This window comes from Delphinus delphis, chromosome 14, assembly GCF_949987515.2.
Source record: "Delphinus delphis chromosome 14, mDelDel1.2, whole genome shotgun sequence".
Classification (NCBI taxonomy): domain Eukaryota; kingdom Metazoa; phylum Chordata; class Mammalia; order Artiodactyla; family Delphinidae; genus Delphinus; species Delphinus delphis.
The window spans coordinates 14,024,360-14,046,595 of record NC_082696.1 but is presented as its reverse complement, the minus strand read 5'-3'; the positions used below and the strand labels follow the sequence as shown (position 1 = coordinate 14,046,595).

The 22,236-nt window shown below is 43.2% G+C and overlaps 1 protein-coding gene across 17 annotated transcripts in view; it reads right to left on the bottom strand.

Moving 5' to 3' along the window:
* SYNE1 (spectrin repeat containing nuclear envelope protein 1) overlaps nucleotides 1-22,236 on the bottom strand; it is a 464,275-nt gene that overhangs the window by 3,848 nt on the left and 438,191 nt on the right. For 12 of the 17 annotated variants that reach the window (XM_060029753.1, XM_060029751.1, XM_060029756.1 and 9 more), the window contains 11 exons: nucleotides 21,224-21,415; nucleotides 19,993-20,326; nucleotides 17,365-17,433; nucleotides 15,384-15,526; nucleotides 13,585-13,711; nucleotides 12,589-12,800; nucleotides 10,827-11,027; nucleotides 9,414-9,542; nucleotides 7,662-7,874; nucleotides 6,541-6,633; nucleotides 5,088-5,146 (listed from right to left, as the gene is read on the bottom strand). In XM_060029753.1, the coding sequence (XP_059885736.1) occupies nucleotides 5,088-5,146; nucleotides 6,541-6,633; nucleotides 7,662-7,874; nucleotides 9,414-9,542; nucleotides 10,827-11,027; nucleotides 12,589-12,800; nucleotides 13,585-13,711; nucleotides 15,384-15,526; nucleotides 17,365-17,433; nucleotides 19,993-20,326; nucleotides 21,224-21,415 (1,772 nt within the window). Of the gene's footprint in view, nucleotides 1-5,087; nucleotides 5,147-6,540; nucleotides 6,634-7,661; nucleotides 7,875-9,413; nucleotides 9,543-10,826; nucleotides 11,028-12,588; nucleotides 12,801-13,584; nucleotides 13,712-15,383; nucleotides 15,527-17,364; nucleotides 17,434-17,498; nucleotides 19,774-19,992; nucleotides 20,327-21,223; nucleotides 21,416-22,236 lie in introns of those variants that run through there. The other 5 variants (XM_060029760.1, XM_060029761.1, XM_060029764.1 and 2 more) reach the window with 4 other exon arrangements.

The following is a 22,236-nucleotide window of genomic DNA, read 5'->3' as shown; positions in this document are numbered from 1 at the left end:
GGAACACGGGCTCAGATGCTGCAGAGTCTGTCGAAGGACATGGCGCATTTAACGGCATCAGAGCATTCCGTATTAAAATTTAATTAGCGTGTGCTTTCTAATGTTGAAGAATGCCAACCTGGGGAGAAATAATGGGCTGAGATAGAGACAAAGAGAACACACAGTTCTTAGTGAGCTTCCATGCAGTTGACTGCTCTTGGAAATGTCCAACTGTTCTACTGAAAAAAAAAAATGCCACCCGCTTGGGGCAATTACCAAGGTTTCAATGAGCCCAAAGTTGCTTCCGCTTAGGGTAAACCTGTTCTAGAGTTTCTAGTACTCACAGGTTAATGATACCAAGTAAAAGGGTACTTTTAATATTTAATCTACTGACCTAAAATCACGTAAGTTTCAAGTCTTGGGAAATTTGACAAGGGGAAGAACAAAGACATCTCACTGAGCCGTCACTCATCACTCTCCAATGGCCTTATTCCACAAATAGATGCAGCAGAGATGGTGTCGACAGAGAAAACTAAATGTGTGAACTTACTTAAGGAACTTAATCAACGGAGATATTTCAGATAATCCTGTCCAGCAAAAACATGCTTATTCTCTACAAGTGAATATTTATTTTATTATCTTTCTCACTCCCCTCACTCATTCAAATTTGAGGGTAAATAATTGCCCAGGTGCTGTTTCATCTCTTTCCTAAAATACGTACAGTTGTGGGAGAAGATGGCTATAGGGGAGGGGGCCGCACATACGAACACACCACAGGAAAGAAAGTCTGGCCAAGGGCTGTGAGAAGCCTGAAGAGTGTGCACGTGGAGTGTGACTCATCTCAAAGATTTTACATCATCAAGGAAATAAAATGAGTGAATTCTGTGCACACACCATTTATACAAATGAAAAGACACTTTCAATTCATTCTGCTACTTGTTAGCAAACACTGGCAGTAGAGGAACAGAAATTTTTTGTCAGGAAATATCAGGTTGTCTACGATCGTGTTGCCTGTTCCCGTGTGAATGGTCTTTATTCCCTGGATATGTGGTTCAGAAGACAAATTCCCAGGATCAACTTAGGATTTGCCTCTCTTTATTCCAAGGTGAACATTCTGGCTGGTCCTAAGCTATCTCAGGCAACCCATGGTAGCCCAAGCCCTGGAACTGTTGTTTAAAGTACCCCACCCATTAGGAGCCCTAATGGAGGAGGAGTGGTTAACAAGCTAGGATCCAGAGTCAGAGAGACCTGGGTTCCAATTCTACATCTTCACACAGATGTAGAGAACAAACGTATGGACACCAAGGGGGGAAAGCGGTGGCCGGTGGTGGTGGTGGTGAGATGAACTGGGAGATTGGGATTGACATGTATACACTGATGTGTATAAAATGGATGACTAATAAGAACCTGCTGTATAAAAAAAATAAATAAAATTAAATTAAAAAAAAATTCTACATCTTCATGTCTCTAAGCCCTGGTGTCCTTGTCTGTAAAATTGGGAATGAACACCTTGGGAGGGTTAAGTGAGGTAACAGATACACAACGCTTAGCATGGTGTTAGAACACGCTAAGTGCTAAATAAATGTCAGCAACTTATCATTCTTATTTATCTGTATTATTAAAGCACGGGTGTGATGACTCATAACCTTAGGGATTTTGCTGGATTCAGCCTTTCCTTCCAAGGAAATATTCCTGATTTATAGCAGTGTTTTCAAAGAGGTGATGCATTTTCTAAGGTGTCTGACTTGGTCCCGGGAAACACTGGGAATGCAGACCTCAAAATATAGAAGAAACATAGTGGAGCCTTACCCTATACCTGTCCTCAGCCCGGGTGTCCAGCCTGCCCCAGGGGCAAGGCTGTTTTAGGATGAGGTGCTTTGAGAACTTTGAATAAATAAATCCCCAGGGTGGAGTTTGACAGAAAAGACTTAGAAAAAAAATTCCACAAGAAACTGAATGGTGTTTAGAGTTAGGCCCTGGTGTACATGCAAAAACCCCACTGTGCCTGCTTCGATGTACTTGGCTCCCTTGAACACATTTTTAAATGAGGTCTTTTTTCCCTCCCTTTCAGTGTTTCAGCCAGTCATTTGCCACTTCTTATTCTGTCTCAGTTCTTTGTGCAGAAGGCACCAAAGACTAAAGATGCCCAGGGAGGTTTTGCATTTTACAATTCTCAGCTTTGGAATGAAGTTATCAATTCCCTCTCTTCAGACTACAGAGCAGTTATTCCTTTGCTTGGCTGGAAATTGGAGTAAAATCTTCCCATTTGTGAACTTCAACTAATCTATAGTAGAATTTTGAAGAGTTATTGGCCATCAGATTAGCCAATTTTAAGTCAAAAGTAGAGAAAAAGTATCAGCTGGGCCATCATAAACATTGCTTCAAAAAGCATGCATCTTAAATAGGTTTAATCTCAAAAACTGTGGATAGGGGCTTCCCTGGTGGCGCAGTGGTTGGGAGTCCGCCTGCCGATGCAGGGGACGCGGGTTCGTGCCCCGGTCCGGGAAGATCCCACATGCCGCGGAGCGGCTGGGCCCGTGAGCCATGGCCGCTGAGCCTGCGCGTCCGGAGCCTGTGCTCCGCAACGGGAGGGGCCACAGCGGTGAGAGGCCCGTGTACCGCCAAAAAAAAAAAAAAATTGTGGATAGTTATTATGAACGTACACTTTCAGATGTTTTTCAAATTTCAAATGTTTAGAATTTTAAGGAGTCTTGGGAAGCTCCTTGTAATTGATCTAGGGGATCTCTAGATTATGACATATTGCAAGTTTTTTATGACAGGAACCATATTGTATTAGTTTTGTGGGCCCAGGGTCTAAACATAGTAGGTGTTCTGTAAACACTGGCATCAATCCTTATGTAGGCTTAGAATATTATGTAAGAGAACACAGAACGGCAGCTGTAGAATCAATATGAAATATACAACAGCAAGTAACTGATATTATTAATATTTGACTTTAAACCACTAAAAAAATATAAGAACCCTCCCTTCAAACTAATACCCAGTTTCTTTCAACTCAGCCTCTTTCCTCTCAGGAAGAATATATGCCTAAAATGTTCCCATTGCAGATCGCTGGGGTCAACATTCTCAACTGTTTGTGCTTTTGCAATAACCTTTCAAGTTTGCTGGACCAGTGCAAGATCAAACGCAAGGTCATCTCAAGTCTCAATGTAAAGGAACACCGTGACAGCCTGGATTGTGAGTGAAGTTAATTCTTTCCCAGCGGACTCTCCGTGTCATTGCCCACGTGGGCGCACCCCAAACAGAGGTGCCAAGGAGTTAAGAAGTCCAAGAATGTTCAACCACAACCCGTCTGCCAAGCTGTTTGCCGAAGTTGGCCATTCAGGTGAAGATCGTTTGTATTCCAGGTCCTGTAAGCAGCAAAGTGAACATCATGCTGTGTGCTCAGAAAGATGTTAATAACCAGTGCTGGACAGAGCGGAGCTGAAAGGCGCCTTGCGGATGTCACAGTGAGAACGTGGCTGTCCGAGCTGCAAAGCCCCATTAAGAGACAATATTGAAGCAGTTGGTGCCCTGAGAAACGAGGCCTTTGCCATTTCAGAAGGCCGTGTGACTGTCTGAAAGAATCGGGGAAATCCGGGAACCGAGCTGTGGTTGCTATTGACATCGCATAACAACGTAAGAGCTTTCTCCCTTCTCATCACCATCATTTATGTCAACCACAGAATGGCTCTCTGGTGTCCTTAAAGGAACGCTATGGGGACATGCCCCATCTCTGTTCACGGCACATCAGCAATTTGTGGTGAGCAGACGCACTACATAAAGCAGTGATCTGCCTATAGTACACGATGTCTTTTCTTGTCGGGGGCTAAGAAAAAATCAGAGCACCTGGAGAAGCCCATCATTATCTTCAAAAATCCCTGTGACTTTTTCTCCATTCATGTTTCATTATTGATATTTTGTTATGGACAAAAAAAAAGCCCCACAAAATTGTCCTCAAACCAAACCAAAGGGAAAGAAAAAAAAAAAAAAAAGCAAAACATCGTAGAGGGAAGCTTAAAACCAGAAATCACATCAAAATCCGTTCTGCATTACTGCAGCTGAGTGGAAACCAGATGCAAAGGCCAGCCCCTTCCTCACACAGCTGGAAAGCTAAAACTATGACTCAGGGCTTGTTTACACTTCCTTATGCCCCACCCTCCTTCCAGGAATTGGGATTCCGGCTCAGTGGTGGTAAGTTTCCAGAGGGGCAAACTATTTTAACAGTGAACTGCTCATGATTGGAGTGAGGTAGCTGCTTCCAAGGACAGTATTTCCATTTTTAGAAAGTTGTCTGGGAAACATGAACTGATTAGTGGAAGGGCCAGGGAGCACAGACATCACACCGACAACGAAGAAGGCAAAGCACTGCTAACTGCAGAGACAGGGATTGTTGGAAGCCAGGCAGAAAGCAGAGTGGCAGCTGTGAGGCTCTCTGGAGGTCCCCGGGAGGGCGGGGGCACTGACTGCTCTTGTTTCCAGAGTGAAAAGAGCTCGCCAAGTGTCAGGAAGGTGAGTGACTGAGTGTGCTGGCCGGAGAGAAATTTTAGGATAAGCAGAAGAGAGAAGGGGCTTAGAAATTTTAAGTAATACCAAATTAGGACTTGCCATTTTGAGAATCCAAAACCCACAATCTGGATAAAACACAAAAATAAAATAAAAAGCTGGGGGTGTTAGTATATTTTATTCAGATGTGTGGGTTCTGGGAATGGTAAAATAATTCACTGATCTATTACCTGACTCATTGTAAAATCTAGAAATAAAGAGGATGATAAAATTCTGCCATGAATCAAATTGCGCTGTGACATCAGCGATATCGAATCTTTACGAGCACACAGAATAAAAAACCATTGGATGAAGAGTCCCAGATGGCCTAGGTACAGTTAAACAAAATTTTCATGGGGTCCAAATATTTTACGCTCTGAGATTTTCTTGTACTTTCCACTTAGAAAAGTCTCTTCCAATTTATTAGGCGAGGGCGTGGACCTAAATGAGTAGTTTCTCAACTACCCTGAGGCAGACCAGATACAGGCCTACCTACATTCTGGACAATTTTCATCATCCTCTTGGAGTTCTAGAACAGTGTGGAAACCAGGAGAATAAGGTACCTGCTCTGTGGACTGTTGACAGAGGGTCCAGGCTGTGAGAGACTACATTTGCCTCGTGGCTGTTTGCAATGAACAGGGGTAAAGAAAGAAGAATGTTCAGTCCAGGCAAATAAAGACAAGCTACTGATGAAAATTAAACTAAAAGTTCAGCAAAGGAAATACAAATCAAATGAAATGATCAGTACCCATGAATCAAGGAAACTGGCTTTTCTTTTGATGAAGAAGTGAAATCAATTTACATCTATATTATACATCATTGAAGAAACATGGCGGTTTGCGCATTCACACCACAAGGGGTATATTTCCCTCACTTTTCATGGTAGAAACACAAATGACTTCACACTAGCCAAAGATCTCTGTATATTTACTTATAATAAATATAAAATTCAATACGCGTGCCATGTATTTCAAATATACCTTACATATTTTTCATCTTCTAGAACAATATTAAAATTCTTGGTAGATTAAAAATAATGGCAGTGTGAGATTATTCTGCGTAGAGCGATGAAGACCCAACAAGTTAAGCACTCAAGTTAAATAAAGCTTAAAATTTGACTCGAAAAGCCAGTATTCCTTCACATTCTTAAACTAGGATCTATAGGAAACTAGTGAATGTAGTAAAAAACAATCCTAAAAAGATAATAACATTTATCAGCATAGAACTTAAGTGTTTATAACAAGAAAAGTACAAATGAAACCAATACTTCTAAAAACTAAGGAAAATGGAATGATAATAAAAATGAATATAATCATAAAGCCAGACCAAAAAAAGGAACAAAATGGAAAACAAGCTTCTAATTACACAGAGAAATCAAGGTAGAGAGGGTAGCAGGGGTCAAATTGGTCTTTTTCTCCTCATTGTGTGCCAGTGAGACAGCCCCCCGACAGGCCTGGCGGGTGAGTCACCTTGAGTTGTTGCCACTCTGGGGGCAATACGATCGCCCCAAACCTTCAAGACCACCTTCGGGAGTGTCTTTGCTTGAGGGTCAACAGAACCTCCATTTGTCTTATAAACTCAATGGTCTCATGAGATGCTTGCAGTTTTGTCCACCTCTGGCTGAGGCACCCTTTTAAGTGGATGCTACTTTTTTTGGGTGGACTGTGGCGGAGGGGGTTTGAAGGGAGGGGCCACCAAAGGGACAAGGGAGCACTGCTCTAGAGATGGCCCTGTGAGCACGAAAACTAATCTGCCTCCCTGCATACCAACCAAACGTTGAACCTGATTCTTTTGAAAAACAGAACTGCTCTTTCCATTCCTGAGTGCATGTGGGGAGGGTTTGAGGCAGGGCTGAGGAAACAGAGCTTCTCTGCGTCACTGTGTGACAACCCCACGTTGTAGGGGGACTCCTGCTTTGCAAGGGGAGAGCCCGTGGACCCTGCGTGAGGTACCAAGACTGTCACGCCCCAGTGGTCCCTCCCGTGGGGCAACTGAAAATGAACAGTGGAAAGTTACCGTTTTCTGCCTGTTTGGGCTACTTCTTCCTGATGTAGGACTCACAGATCCTGAGGTGTCCAGTTCATCAGCAGAAGACCAGGAAGACAAATCCTACGTGGGAAATAGATTCTCTTAGTGATTCCATGTCCCAGAGCCACGATGGCTTTGTGATCTGCAAGTACTTCCCACCCCATCCCTATCTATCCCTCAACCCATTCCCTGGGAAAAACAGAATCAGATGACCGCAGGAAGAACAGAACCTAATACTTCTGGTGCGTTGGGCTTTCCAGGTTGTGAGTCTGGCCCTTCTGGAAGATACAGGCGGAGCTTTGTTATTACTGGGCCGCTTGGAGTTTTATTATTTCTTAATGACATGGACGGGAGAATGGGTTGAAGTGAAGGGGGTAAAGGAATCTGCCTTACAGCTGCAGGGTGCTCAGGCAGGAGAGAAACCAAATCGTTTGCGTTAGAAACAAAAGATTGTCAGTCACCCAGGAGCCTGCCTTTTAGCATCAGAGAAACTGTATTGCTGCTGGTACCGCTGTTATTGTGAGTAGGTGGTTCTTTTGCCTGCAACATGTTTGTGTGTTCATAACAGATTTCACAATTGAATGTTTGCAATCTTACCTGCAAATGCATTTCTTAAAACCAACAATATTACCATGCAGTAAATTTAAAAATAAATAACAGATAAACAAATAAATAGATAAACAAATAAAAGTGAACACTGAACATTTTGTATGATTTAACCGCCAGCTAAGGAGACTTCATAGCTTCTAAGGTTTGAATATGAAACTCATATGCAACAGTTGGTTGTGACCTACTCTCGCAGTGTTACTGAAAGCACATGAATTCTTAAATAAACTGGGTAAAGTAAAATGCCACGGTAGTGGTGGTAATAGTGTTAGCAGTAACAATTACAGGAGGTTTTTTGGATGTAACAGAATCAAAAGTAGTGTCCTATTATAAAAGTTTTTGAGTTACTTTTTAATTTTGAGCCAGACTTATAAGAGCAGTGATTGAGAGGGGACACTCTAGTCTCACAAGTACTACATTCAGAGTCTCTAAAATGGATAAAGATGGTGCTTGTTTGGTCTCCTGTAGGACATGCTACACAATGACGTCTGTTGAGAGCTTACCTGCTGACTGCTTGACATGTCTAATAACTTCTCCAGCTCCTTGATATGATGACTGACCTCCTTCAGGAGAAGTTTGAGCCGATTTCCAATCACATGCACTTTTTCTTTGGCTTCTAAACAGTCTGTGCCTTCAGCGTTCACCAATAGTTGGCGAGACATGTCTTGCAGTGAGGCCACTTTGAGCTGGGATTCCAACAGCTCATGCCTTATTTGCTATGAATATCATAAGAAATATTTTTCTAAGAATTTTCAATAATTCGAGAAAGTTCCAAAGGTGCACAATGACATCATTTTAACTTAGTGGACAATTAGACCTGAGCATCAGAATGCTGTGCTCACACAAGGACAGATGCAGCAGCCCATGACATTTGGGAATCAGGGACCTCTGTTCTAATCCTGCCCCTGCCCAAATGTATCCTATAAGACCCCTGAATCTTTCTGATCTCAGTTTTCTCATTTGGTAAAATGATGACATTAATTCCTGCCGGGTCCACAGTAAGTATCACTGGAAGGTTCAAACTGGTGAATGTATGTTGAAGTATTTAACATATAAAGTGTTATGCAAATGAGACATAAACTATTCTTTTAAAAAGAGAAGTAAAACATTAACATATAAATATAGAAAAACTCAAGTATGTGGAGGTATACTCAGATAGCTATTCAAGAGTTTTAAAAAGATATATGGGTGATTCATCACTCACAACTTAAGGTCTGAGGTCAGAAGTCTAGTAAAAATTCAGCTGCATAGCTATTTCCTCCTGGTTTCTAAGACCTTTGTGATACTGAACTAAAAGCTGACAATTCTGTTAGGTCTGTGCGAGCGCTAAATGTTAAGAAACAGCATTTTAAAAATACAGAAAGTGACAAAATGCAAATCATTTTCTCCTAATGGAACTCAAATATGCTTCTTTATCTTCTATAAAATCACTTAAGCACACCGTACATTATATTGTCCAAAGTTCTTTTCATAAGAATCTATACAGAAATCCTGTAAATTTCCTTTTGAATTTAACACTAGAAAAAGTTTCTTGCTCCTTGAGAATTGGTTTGTTTCCTTTTAGTCAGGTAATAAAAATCATTTAACTTTTCACGTTTCCCTTGTTGTCTTAGCTTTCAGAAAACTTGGTGCTCAGGTTAGTGTTGAATCCGTATACTTAATTCTTCTTAAGAAGTCTTAGCGGTCTCTATTCTAATTCCTTTAATTATCAGCCACCCAATATATTCTTGGGATGTAGATTCAACACATACAGTTTAAATTAAAAACAATTGTAGGGCTTCCCTGGTGGCGCAGTGGTTGAGAGTCCGCCTGCCGATGCAGGGGATACGGGTTCGTGCCCCGATCCGGGAAGATCCCACATGCCGCGGAGCGGCTGGGCCCGTGAGCCATGGCCGCTGAGCCTGCGCGTCCGGAGCCTGTGCTCCGCAACGGGAGAGGCCACAACAGTGAGAGGCCCGCGTACCGCAGAAAAACAAAGAAACAAACAAACAAAAAAAACCAAATGTAATCTGCCAAAGAGCTGCCTTGATAAAAACAAGCTAATTAAGATGAAGACCGTCTGAGATTCTTAGATGAGCAATGGCTTTAGAACCAGATTCTAAAGCTAATAGATATCATCTTCTATGTACATGTTTGCTTCACAGAGATGGGAAATCATGAGGGGTAAAGAAAGACTAAGAGATTATAATGTAAAAAGTAAATAAGTAGTACCAACTATAACATAACCAGATGCTGTCCAAGTCCACACGTCTTACCGTAAGCTGTTTGAGATGGTCCTGAAGTACCTCTGCATCAAGGTTAGAATCAACTGGCACAATTTCATTTTTCCTTCTGTCAATGTTCTCAAGCATAAGAAGCAAACCATGACTCATTTCATGGAAATCCTAAAAAAAACATGGAGCATAAAATCATTTTGAATGAGATATTTTTCTTTCCCTCATAGCTTAAATATCCATGCTTTACAATTCCTACCGTTGGTTTTAAGATCTTATACACAACTCCTTTCTAAGGAAGGCACTAGAGCTGTCGTAATTATCTGAGTTCATGCTCTTACCAAAAGCATCTAATTTATCACTCGAGGGAAAAACCAGACATAAGGAAAATTGGCATCAAAATGCTTAATTTCTAGGGCTATAATACTACGTAGAGGGAAGCAGCTCTGCTCCTCTATCTTCCTCCTGTATTCAAATCTTCCCATCTTTGAAGGCCTAAATTCAATCCCATCTCTCCACGCGTCCAAGTGTTCACTTATTCAAGGTATAGTTACAGAAGATCTCCAACGTGGGAGGCGCCGTACTGGGAGGCAGTGCAGGGGTGAAACCACAGCTTGGGTACCTGCTTTCAAGGAGCTATTGTTACTCCTGGGGCACCTATAATCCTGGGCAACAGGCTTCCCATCCTGCTCAGCTTATAACCCAAACTCCTGGCCAGGACCCACCAAGCCCTGCATGATCTGCTTCCTGACCACCTCCCAGATCTTTCTCATCCCTTCCTTCCTCTCCGACTACTCTCTGATCACACTGGCCTTTCTTCTGTCTTTGAAGACACTAAGTCCTTTCCCGCTTCTGGGACTTGCCATCTGCTTGACCTCCTTCATGGCAACATCTTTCCAAGAATCAGCTCAAACATTCATAGAACTTCCCCAATCACCTTCGCAAAGTGCTTTTTTCGTTACTCTTATCATCAACATCTGTGAGTAGCTTGGTTAAACATTTATTTGCATTTTTATTGTCTGTCTTCCCCAACAAAAGCAGAGGCTGGGCTGTATCCTGCCTGCCTAGTGCAGTATCTGTAAACACCTGGCAAATCATTGTGGTCTGAATGGATGAGTAAAGATTTGTAATGCTCACTTGGATGTCCAAGAAATGTCTTTCTATGTGGTCAGAAAATACTGAATAAAGAATGAGTCGAAGGAGGAATGGTGAGGCTGAGATAAACATGTGGGAATAGTCTCTTGTTAGCTGTAAAGAAGTGGGGTCTTTGAACTCCTGGTCACATGTACAAATTCTCCAGTAAAATGAAAGCTTTGGGTACAAAGTTATCTCACTCAAATACTGACTTTGGAGAGTAACTGCATCCCCCTAGAGATCTGGATAAATCGAGTCACAGACTCAGCTACACTGGAAATGTTTGACTTCAGAGCACGGCCGGCCCAAAGCCCCACAGACCTGACACTGCATCAGCGCGTCCTGGAGAAGGCCCCGCCACTCCTCCAGCAGGGAGCACACGCGGTCCCAGCGGCCATTCATCTGGGACAAGCGACCCTGCAGATCCTGGCTCTCCTCACTGCCAGTCTGAGTGAACTCGGAGCTGCACAGGTTGATGGAGAGGATGATGGCCTTGTGGTGGTCCACAGCTTTCTGGAGCTCCTGCAAAGAGAAAGGAGAACAATCAAACAAGGAAAATAACAATAACAATACTAAAGAAAAATAGTCTAAGACCTTTGGACATGCTTCACCCAAATTAAAAGATCCATTAATTAACACCGGCCTTAGCAGGATGGCTGGATGATACAGTGGGTGCACACCACTGGGAACCACACTGTAGTTAAAAGAGATGGATCAGATGTGTACTTGACGATGCGAATGAATCTTCAGAAAATATGGTATAAAGTGAAAGAGAAACAGATTTATATGGGTGACAAAACAGCATGTATGTAATTTAAAATACATGTGCACACACAAATCCACATTTTTCATGAATATGTATGGAAAAAGAGTATGTGTTAAAATTTCAGAATGGTTGCCATGGCTTTGAGGAATTGGGATTAAGAAACAGTGGGGGAGGGCTTCCCTGGTGGCGCAGTGGTTGAGAGTCCGCCTGCCGATGCAGGGGATGTGGGTTTGTGCCCCGGTCCGGGAAGATCCCACATGCCGCGGAGCGCCTGGGCCCGTGAGTGAGCCATGGCCGCTGAGCCTGCGCGTCCGGAGCCTGTGCTCCGCAACGGGAGAGGCCACAACAGTGAGAGGCCCACGTATGGCAAAAAAAAAAAGAAGTTTGAGCATCTGTGGGGAAGACTCATTTCACTGTTTGAAAATTTAAAACAAAACAACTAAAACAAGGCAGAAATACAGCACCCCAAAAGAAACAGCATACAGAGAAACCAGGGAGAAACAAAGGCAGTTAATCCTTGAGCCTGGAGGGCCCGGTAGCCCTCCTCTTCTGAGGAAGAGCACAGCTTGACGTTCTCCAAACAAAAAGGCAGGACCAAGAGACCTATTAAGAAGAAACTGAGCTCTCCATCCACAGTATGTTTACAAAAGTCTCCACATATCAATGCATTTCAACAGCTGGGCTGAGAAGGAGTTTCAAGATCTAGAGAGAGAGTTAAAAGAGGTTATCTTGTGCACTACGCCCGTCCAGGTCAAAATCAAATGCAAACGTCAGGTGTTTTACTGCGATTACTCCACGGGTTTTGTTTGCTTGGATTCATTTCACCGAAAATTGCTTCTGCCACTATTATAATCTATTTCAGAAGTTCTGCTGATTCCAGAATGTCAAGTGGCTTCCTTGGGTCTCCATAAACTCACACGTATACGATCTGGGAGGGGACTCCTCTCTAGCTCTAGATATAGACTTGTAGGACCCTGGACATAGCTGTATTTCCTTTAAAAGAGGTTAATTAGGTCCCAGAGGTACCTGGATGTTTCATGAAACTTTAATTGGTCATTTCTTAGCTACCAATTCATTAAATCATGACTATTTTCATGGGGCTGGTTCTGCAACGCAGTCCAGCTCTCAACCCTTCCAAGCCTTCCTATAAACACTCTGATCTGGGGTGGTTGGGGAAGCGTTCGTGTCCGTTTGTGCTGACCATTCCCCCGCTGCTGTGTGGCTGCACAACAGGCCAGGGCTAGTGGTTTCATCTGACCGGGCACGCCACGTGGCAGCGTTCTGTCCGGCGCTGCGGGAAAGGCCAAGGGTAGTTACCTTGAGCTTTTTGATCTGAAGCGCGATGGGCTGGATATCAGTGCTGCGTTGCCGGCGCTGAAGCTGTTCCAGGTCCTCCTCCGTCTCCTGCAGCCAGGTCAGCACGCGGCTCAGGTCCGAGTGAAACTGCTGCCACCTCTGGGGATTCTGTTTCCTCCTCAGCTCCTTGCTCAGGGCCTGCGCCTGGAGGAGCTCCCAGCGGTCAATCACACCTGGCAAGACAGCACACGCACAGGAGAGCGAGGGATCATCCTCCACGGAGAACGTTTAGGAAGTGTTTGAAACCTACATGAGTGGCTAACTTTAAAACAGCAACAGAAAGAAAGTAATGCCTCTGGGCATTTCTGTTGCCATCAGCTGTAAATAACAGTATGGTGGGGCTTCCCTGGTGGCGCAGTGGTTGACAGTCTGCCCGCCGATGCAGGGGACGCGGGTTCGTGCCCCGGTCCGGGAAGATCCCACATGCCGCGGAGCGGCTGCGCCCGTGAGCCATGGCCGCTGAGCCTGCGCGTCTGGAGCCTGTGCTCCGCAACGGGAGGGGCCACAACAGTGAGAGGCCCGCATATCGCAAAAAAAAACCAAAAAAAACAAACAAAAAGAACAGTATGGTGGCTGTGTTTTTTCTATCTGCATTTTTAATGATAATGGAGAAAACATATTAACTACCTAAGATTTAACATTGTAAGGAGCTTTAAGAAGTAATAAGCATGAAAGTGGGTGAAGATAACATTCAACTCTTGGTTTCCTTCTGCAGGAAAGCTCTGAGAGTGTACAGAGCACACACAGAAGATTCCTGACTAGTGATTAGAGACGGTGCCTTAAAATACATGGGACATGGGAAAAAAACCACTGTGATTATTTTCACCTCCCGCTCTGTCCCCAGAGATCATTGTGACATGGAGGAAAGTTCTCAGGATAGACCAGTGTAGAATGAGGTCAGTGGCACAGTGGAACTCGGGGGCAACGAGGTGCTTCGAGATCTTCTATTTCACTCACCAGCTGTTTGGGTTTCGGTGCTATTCAGGTTAACAAAGCCTGGAAAATGCTCCTCTTCCTCTGTCAGTTTGTGTTCCAGTCTTTTCACTGAGTCTATACTGCCGCTGCATTCACCCAGCAGTTTCATCTGTTTAGATACAGAAAAGAGGTCCCCCGTCACAAAATACTCAAATTGTCATGAGTGCAAGAACTCCTGGAGAAAATATCTTTGGAGTTCCTCAAAAAGGGCAGTAGCTGTGCGCTACTTCTCTATAAAGAGTAACCCACTCTGCTGAAAACAAAAAAGTCAAGTTCAAAAACATGCTTCTTAAACATGTGACACATTCATGTTTACATAAAGCAATGCCTTGAAGATATACTTGGCACACGTGGTTTTGCATAAGTCTCCAAAATTTCTTTTAAAATTTATGAATCAAAACAGACTACACCGATCTGGGATTTAACACTCAGAGCCCCCAGCTGGCAATACAATATATAGTTTTTGGCAAGCTGCCCTTTTTCTTCAACTGAAGGGCGGGAAGCGTAATATTACCACAAATCTCAAAGGGACATTTATTTGTATTAAAATACTTAAAAGAATAAAACAATATTAAAGCCAGCTGTTTCACGAGAAAATTTAAGCAATGGTTAAATGGTTAATAGATACTAAGGGAATAAATTCTAACATCAGAAGAAAAGCTTCCAACTCCGTGTTTAATATCACGCACAGTATTCAAAGATTAAAAGAACAAATCATTTCAAGACACTCCTGCTATACTGATCAGAACGTTTTCTTTCAAAGCCTTTAACAAATTACATTGCTATTAAGTTACTTTGATTGCTTTTGATTGGTGTTAAGTATAACCTCAGTGATGTCAGCATGCTCATTGCGAAATTATATTTTTAAAAAAGAGGTTTCACTATGATAGAAGTCAGTAAAATAGGCCAAACTGGACAGGAAGTAAGCTCATGATTAATTAGTCTTCTGTGATTGTGAGGATATTAACGTTAGCTGATATAACCAGAATGGTTCTCTCTCCTGGTTTCAAAAAAGCAGTACGTGGGTGTTGTCATTAGGCTTAAGGAAATTAATTTTTCTTTCCTTTTACAGAGTGGTCTTTTGGGTATGAAAAGAAATGATATGAGGCATAGAAGAGATTTACTTTCAAATCCTCTTCCGTAAGTATGTGTAGGAAAACAGGTAATTCTCTGAGAAAGGTTATTCGGTCAGTAACCTAAGCAGAGCAAATGAAGTTACTACTTTACAAAAAGCTTCGACAATGGAACTGGTAATACACACAATCTCTTGCCATCTTTTCCCCAAATCTCTCTTGTTAGTCAGAACCGTTTTCTCCAGAATGAACATACAAATAACAGAGCATTAAAAAAGTCCCAAGATCATCAAGTGACTCAAGACACCTAGGAAGAGAACTCAAACAATTCCGTGTTAGTAATCTACCAGCTAAACTCTGCGGCTCCAAGGATATCCTTGGTCAGAAAATCACCAGCTGAGTTTGGAAAAATGCCGAAGCCCTTTCCAGAGCCAAAGCATTTGGTTGCTTTCAATTAAATGGATTTCACTCAGTTCTCCGTGTAAAGGACCAGGCTGGTCATTAGGGTGGATCAGTGGGTCTGAGCACAGACCAGTTTTGCTCAAAAGGTAATCGACTAACAGGGCTTTGTTTCGCACACACATGAGTTCAAGGGCAGCTTGGTACGTGGAGAGCCGACACAACCCTCGTGCCACAGATGGACTGTTCTTTGTCACACGAGTGTGATTACCAGGTATGTGTCAGGATCATGAGGGTCCGGATACTCACATAGCCTCTGTAGCTGGAGTCTAGCTCTGGTCCTGCGGGAGTTTTGCTGTGGATAATATTCTCCATTTGCTGCATCTGAAAGTGGCTGTCATCCAGGGCTTTGCCCAGTTGTTGGATCTGTGACTCCAAGGTGCTAGGATCCCCTGCAGTGTCGACCATAAGAATCTTTACAAGCTTGACATTCAAGGAGATGGTTAAGAAATTCTACAGCTAAGGCAGTAGAGAGATGGTACGTGTGTGGGTCATCATAGAGCACATTTAGTACTGACATGGTGGTGGGTTAGGAGTTCGAATTACCAGACCAATGAATGTGCTTGACCAAGAGTCCAAGCAGACTGGGTGTCGCAGAAGGGGCCTGTGGGGGGTTCTAACAGCCCGTGCTTCTGCTCCCTCTTCTGGCTCATCCCCTGAAAACTGCGTGTTGTTAGCATTCTAAAGACCTCAGGTGGTGGCTTCTGCTCCCCAGTAACTAGGAGGCAGTTACATCTCAGGCTCCCTCTGCAGTCACTTATCAAACAGAAAAAGACACACCCTCTAATTTTCCTTTCTGCATCTCAGTAGAAGATAGTGCCTCTTAAGTCCCAGGTGGCTGCCTCATTCACTTAAGGTGGGACTTCAAGGGAACCAAGAAAAGACTAGCTCAGGATGGGTATGTGTGGAGGTACCAAACTAGCAACGGCTTGCTTTTGTATGGGAAATCTCTGTACCTCCCTCTCAAATTTGTTCTAAAACTTAAACTGCTTTTAAGAAATAAAATTATGCAAAATAAAAAAAAAGATGAATAATGAAAAAAAAATCAGGAGAAAGCTAAGATTTTACCATTGCCATCCAGGTATGTTCTCACTCACAGCGTAGAACTTCTAGCTCATCTCCTCTGAGAGATGTGACATCCTTTTGCAAAATTATTGTGTGTGTGTGTGTGTGTGTGTGTGTGTGTGTGTATTACAGTCTTTGAATTCAACAAGAACATTGATCATCAGAGTGAAGCTAGCATAGGGTGAAAGCAGAATAAATATTAGTAAGCTTTATTAATTGTTTTTTTGGAAAAAAGACCTTCTAAATACACCTGGAAGAGGTTTCTCACTGGGAATCACTCAGGCAGTAACCGTTTCAGTAATGCTACCTTATTTCCCGTCCTTTGCTTTTCTGCAAAAACCAAAGTGTAAACTAATAAACTCACAATTCAATATCCTATCACTGTGGTCAAACCCTATTCTCTCCAATGTCCTCCAAATTACTGACCCTGAGCTACAGTTTGTCTAGAGCAACATTAAGCAAAACGGGTTCCATTTTCCTTTCTTTAAGCCTTCTTGTTTCAGGAATAGTTCTGTCCTTAAAGGAAAATCTAATTCTTTTTTTTTTTTTTTTTTTTGAAAATCTAAGTCTTAAGATACTGTGGAATACATTCTCATGTCAAATTGCTTTATGGCGTGGTAAGACTCATTAAACTAAAAGTATAATATTTTAGAGCTGAATATCTGATTTCACCCCTTGTCTTATACGGGACCCCTGAGATCAGGAGGATGAACGGTGGGCCTGAGGTCACACATATAGGCTGGTAGACTTGGGACCAGATCCTCGAGCCCCGATTCCTCAGCCAGAGGTGGGTCTGCAAGCCCTCCTCGAAGTCAAGCAGCCAGACCTGCTACAACCAAGCAGGGCACTAAAGCACCAGTGCTAAGACTACTGTTTCCATCTCCTATTTTCTGCCATTAATGGGCATCACAGGTTACACGTACTGAGAGTGATTACCATTTAGCAAGCTGAGCATTGCTTTACTGCACTTGATTATTGGAATGTTATTCTTGGTGTCGATCAACCAAATGTTTTGGTTTTCGTTTCTGAGACAGCAGTCAGAGAGGAAGTGCTGCCTCCACATGCTGTTGGCACAGAGCTGTGAGAGGTACAGTAGATGTGCTGGGAGAGAAGGAGGCTTGTTACAGGTGAGGGACAGAGGTGCACTTTAGCTTTTGGTGCCTACCAGAGGGATTTCTGATTGCACTTTCTGTGAGTTTAACATAGGCCTCGGGACTTTCGGGGATCGTTACATCTGCAAAAAGAGCACACAGTCTAAGTTGACAGCTAAGGTCTGGAAACCTTGATCCGCGGATGGCAGGAAAATAACTTTCTTAGGGAAAAAAAGGAAGTTAGTCATCCTTGGCAGATAACTCTTGAACATACAGAGAAGTCTGAGTACGATCACCAAAGGGTTCCTGAAATAAATCATAATAAGGGCTCACGTTGACTGTTTTATGAGCCAGGTGCTGTTCTAAGCACTCATTTATCCTCACAGAAACCCTACAGGGTGCATGGAAGTGTTATTCTCATTTTATGGATGAGAAAACTGAGGTTCAGGGGAATGAAGTCACTCATCCAAGTTTCAACAGCTAGTAGTGACGTAACTGGGATTTCAACCGAGACAGTCAGGTTCTAGAGCAGCGCTGTCCAATAGAAACAACATGAGCCACGTATATTATTTTAAAGAGTCTAAGGGCCACAATGAAAAAGTAACGAGAAAGGGATGAAAATAATTTTAATACTTAATTTTACTAAACCGATATACCCTCATTCTAACATGTCATCAACATAAATAGTATTATGCATATTTTACATGCTTTCCTTTGTGCTAAGTTTTTGAATTTTGGGTATTCGTGTAAGTGCATTTGACATAGCAAATCTCAGTCTGCATGGTCACATTTCAGAGTTCAGCTGTCACACGTGGCTGAGGGCTACATATTGGACAGTTCTGCTTTAGATGCAAAATGCCTAACTATTAGGTTGTACCATACAAACAAAATAGAAACGAGAGAAATCATTTTCCTTTTAGACAGTGTCATACCCTTGGGGATCCAAATGTTAACCATCAGAAACAAGCAGAAATTCTCTTTTAGAGAATGTGTGAGACGCGTTTACAAGCGCTACAAATTGGCCTCTGATTATTGATTCTATTTTTACTCACCTTCCTTACAATGCTCCTCTTCCTCTGTCCATCCCTTCACTATATGTGTTTCTTGAAGTTTCATACTTCTTGTGTCCCTTCATACACTCTTCCTGTGCGATCTCCTTCCTTCCCTTGGTGACTATGTGGAAAACTACCTAACTGGCATTTCCGGTTCCTGAAATTCAGATCCATGCGTCCATCTACTGCTGGCTTTTTCCCCTGGGATAGTCTACAGCATCTCAAGTTCAGGATGTGCACAGAAGGACTCGTCACCTCCCCCTTTCTCACTGCCCTGCCCCCGTGGCTCCACAGACACCCAGAACATTCTCTCCTGCTCATGGCCCTCCGAGTCTAGGACCACCTGCATCTTTCACCAAGATGCCCAAGCCAGAAAATCACTTCAATCCCAATTCAATCAGCCATCAGTTATGGAGGAGCCGTCTTATGATTTCTCATAGCTCTTCCATTCTTTCTATTCCCCGTGCTGCTTCCTTAGTTCAGGCCACCATCACATCTGTGTCCTGGATTGTAAAACAATTCCTTCTGGACTCTCTTTCAATGTGCCCTTCTCTAGATAGTATTGAGACAGGTTCTTTGGAAATATGCATCGGGACTTCCCTGGTGGCGCAGTGGTTAAGAATCCACCTACCAATGCAGGGGACATGGGTTCGATCCCTGGCCGGGGAAGATCCCACATGCCACGGAGCAACTAAGCCCGTGCGCCACAACTACTAAGGTGGTGTGCCACAACTACTGAAGCCCACGCGCCTAGAGCCCGTGCTCCGCAACAAGAGAAGCCACCGCAATGAGAAGCCCGTGCACCACAACGAAGAGTAGCCCCCACTCTCTGCAACTAGAGAAAGCCTGCGCGCAGCAACGAAGACCCAATGCAGCCAAAAATAAATAAATAAAATAAATAAATGTATTAACAAAAAAAAAGAAAATATGCATTTGATCACATTGCCTCCCTCCTTAGAGCCCTGCCGTGGCTCTCCATGGCCTTCATGATAAAAACCAAACTCCTTTCCACGACGAACAGGTTGCTTTATGACCAGGTCCTGGTTTGCCTTTCCACCTCCTCTTTGTTCATTCCATGCCTCCCAGTCTACAGCCTTGTCATTCTGGACAAACTCCAGGTGACCAAAAGCGCGGAGGCTAATCATAAATCCAAGATGGGCACGCTTTCCTTTCTTTCTCTGAACATTGCTGTGTCCTCCTGACCAACTCCTATTCATCCTTCAGGTCTCAGCTCAAGTCTCTTCCCTAAAGCCTCTCCTCAAGGCGCCAGCTTAGTCATCCCCGGGCTGTGCTTCCACACCACCATGTGTACGTTGCTATCCTAGTGCCAAACATTTCACACAGCCGTTTCTTACTTGTCTGTGTTCCACACTAGAGTGTGAGCTCTTTGAGAAGAAAAGGAACCGTGTATTTCCAGTACTTATAAAGTGCCTGTCGTGTAGTAAGAACACAAGTATATGTGGGATAAATCAGTGGCCACAACGCCAATTTTATATTTGCGAATCATGTTAATATCCAATTATTCATTTGTGTATAAGTTCCCCTAATGGGAGAAGGCAGATGATTCTGCTCGGCACACGGATTTCCAGTACAGTATCCACTCCTTTTTATTTTCTTTCAAGCTAGCATATAGGAGGAGCTCTTTCTTACCTGACAGACCAACAGCTCCCCTGAGATAGAAATCTTTATCTTCCTGACCCTCTTCATCCTCAGAGGGCAGAGTTCTGGACACAGCAGACTCCAGGTCACGACTGAGGTCATAGTCATGGTCCCACTCCAAAGGGATGGAGTCCACACTGGCTGGGGTGTCTCGCCCAGACCTCTCGCCCTGGAGGGGCTGGGCGAGTGAGAGGGAGGGGTTGGAGGCGGGCTGGGGGGAGAGCGCGCTGTCCGCGGAGGTGTCGCGCCAGTGGAGGTCCGACAGAGCTGCAGCCTCCTCCAGCTCCAGCTCCCGGTCAGAGAGGTCGTGCTCGTCATCTGGGAGCTAGAAACGCAGTCAAGCCAGCCCTGTTACCGCAGCGCTCAGCTGACCCCCTTCCCACTCTGTGCTCCGCCTTTCACCAAATCTCAGCACTCAAGCTTATCGGGACCACATTCCTACCTCGCTGGGGGTAATTTTAAACTTCCTATCATCAAATAAATAAGTATCTTCTAATAACTTTTTTAAATGTCTTATACATGAATCTAGTCAGTTCTCAGTTTTATCATGGAAAAATGGAAATAATATTAAGACCTACTTCAAAGAATTGATATAAGATTAAATAAAATGTAAATAAAGGCAACCTAGTACCTAATCTGCAACACAGTAAGTACAGAATGGCACATATCAGGAACAAAAGGGAATTACTAATAAAACCTTAGCTGGTCCTTTTATACCTTATAGTCCAGATACAAAATATATTTTATCACAGAAGATTCCAAATATTCTAATAATAGCATCTTGACCATGAGATGTGATTATGGTAGCAATTAGGGAAATGGAAGAGAAAAAAGAAATTCAACTAAACAACCTCATCAATTGAGCCACTGTTTACATTGCTCACTTTCATCCCCTTGTTTCTTCTAGAAGCTTCTTTATCTTCCATGGAAGATGTGTACCAAGTACGCTTCTAAGCTCTTTGTACGTATATATGTTAACTCATCATGCCCAAAGCAATCCTTTCTACAAGGTAGGTACTGTTATTAAACCAGCTTTACAACTGAGGAAACCAAGGCAAGTGACGTGAAGTAACTTGCCCAAGGTGACGTAGTCAGAGCTGGGGCTGGAACCCAGGCACTCTGGCTCCAGAGTCCGGGCTCTTGCCCACTCAATGATGTTACCTAAGTCCACATTATTAATTCTCTTTAGATTTCATGATAATGAAAAAACAATGTCACATACAGGCAGGCGAATCAGTTTCTTATGGTATCTTTCCACGCGCCCGAAGACCTCCTGACAGTAACGTCGGAGTTCATCCAACTCTTCTTCAATGAACGTGGCATCCAGGGGTTCACTCTTTTCTATCAGCTGTTCTCCTTGGGCAATTATCTGCTCAATCTTATTGTGGTTCAATGAGATTTCCTGCTGGAAGGCCTAGGGAGCACATATTGCACGTAATTTTTTATTGCTCACTTGGACATGAAGTAATTCTAAAATACATATTTAGAAAAACCATGTAGGGGATATTAAATTTACCATAGACAATGACAAGCCAAGAGGCTATGACTTTCTAAAGTAAAACATAAAAATTTTAAATCAGAACGGGAGGCAGAAATGGCATTGTTAGCATTCCATGACCAGAGAGGTGCCTTTCGCTAATAAAATTTACCACCGCAGACGGTGAGGGTAAGAGAATCATAGGAACAAACATTCAAACCCATCATAAAGTTGAGAGCACTGGTGGCCCCTGATGAAAAGCAATGGTAAGCAATACAGTGCCACTGCAATAAATTTAGCATTTTAAAGAATTATATTGGATATTTTAATTTTAGATTTCCTGACATGTCAAACGTGACGAAGGAAAGCCATCCGAATGACAATGTCACAAATTCTTCTCAGATGATTTTTTTAAATTGTTTCAGGACATAAGCAGGCATGATTATAATTATTTGAAAAAAAGGTAATTCTGGAGGATTATTTAGACTCATTCTATATGATTCAAAACAGTTCAGCTACAGGGGACAAGTTTCAGGGGATAAATTTTAATTTAACACAAGAATAAACTCTGGAGAAACTTCCCTGGTGGCGCGGTGGTTAAGACTCCGTGCTCCCAAAGCAGGGGGCCCGGGTTCGATCCCTGGTCAGGGAACTAGATCCCACATGCATGCGGCAACTAAGGGTTCGCATGACAAAACTAAGGAGCTGGCGAGCCGCAACCACGGAGCCCACCTGTCACAACTAAGACCCTACGCAAC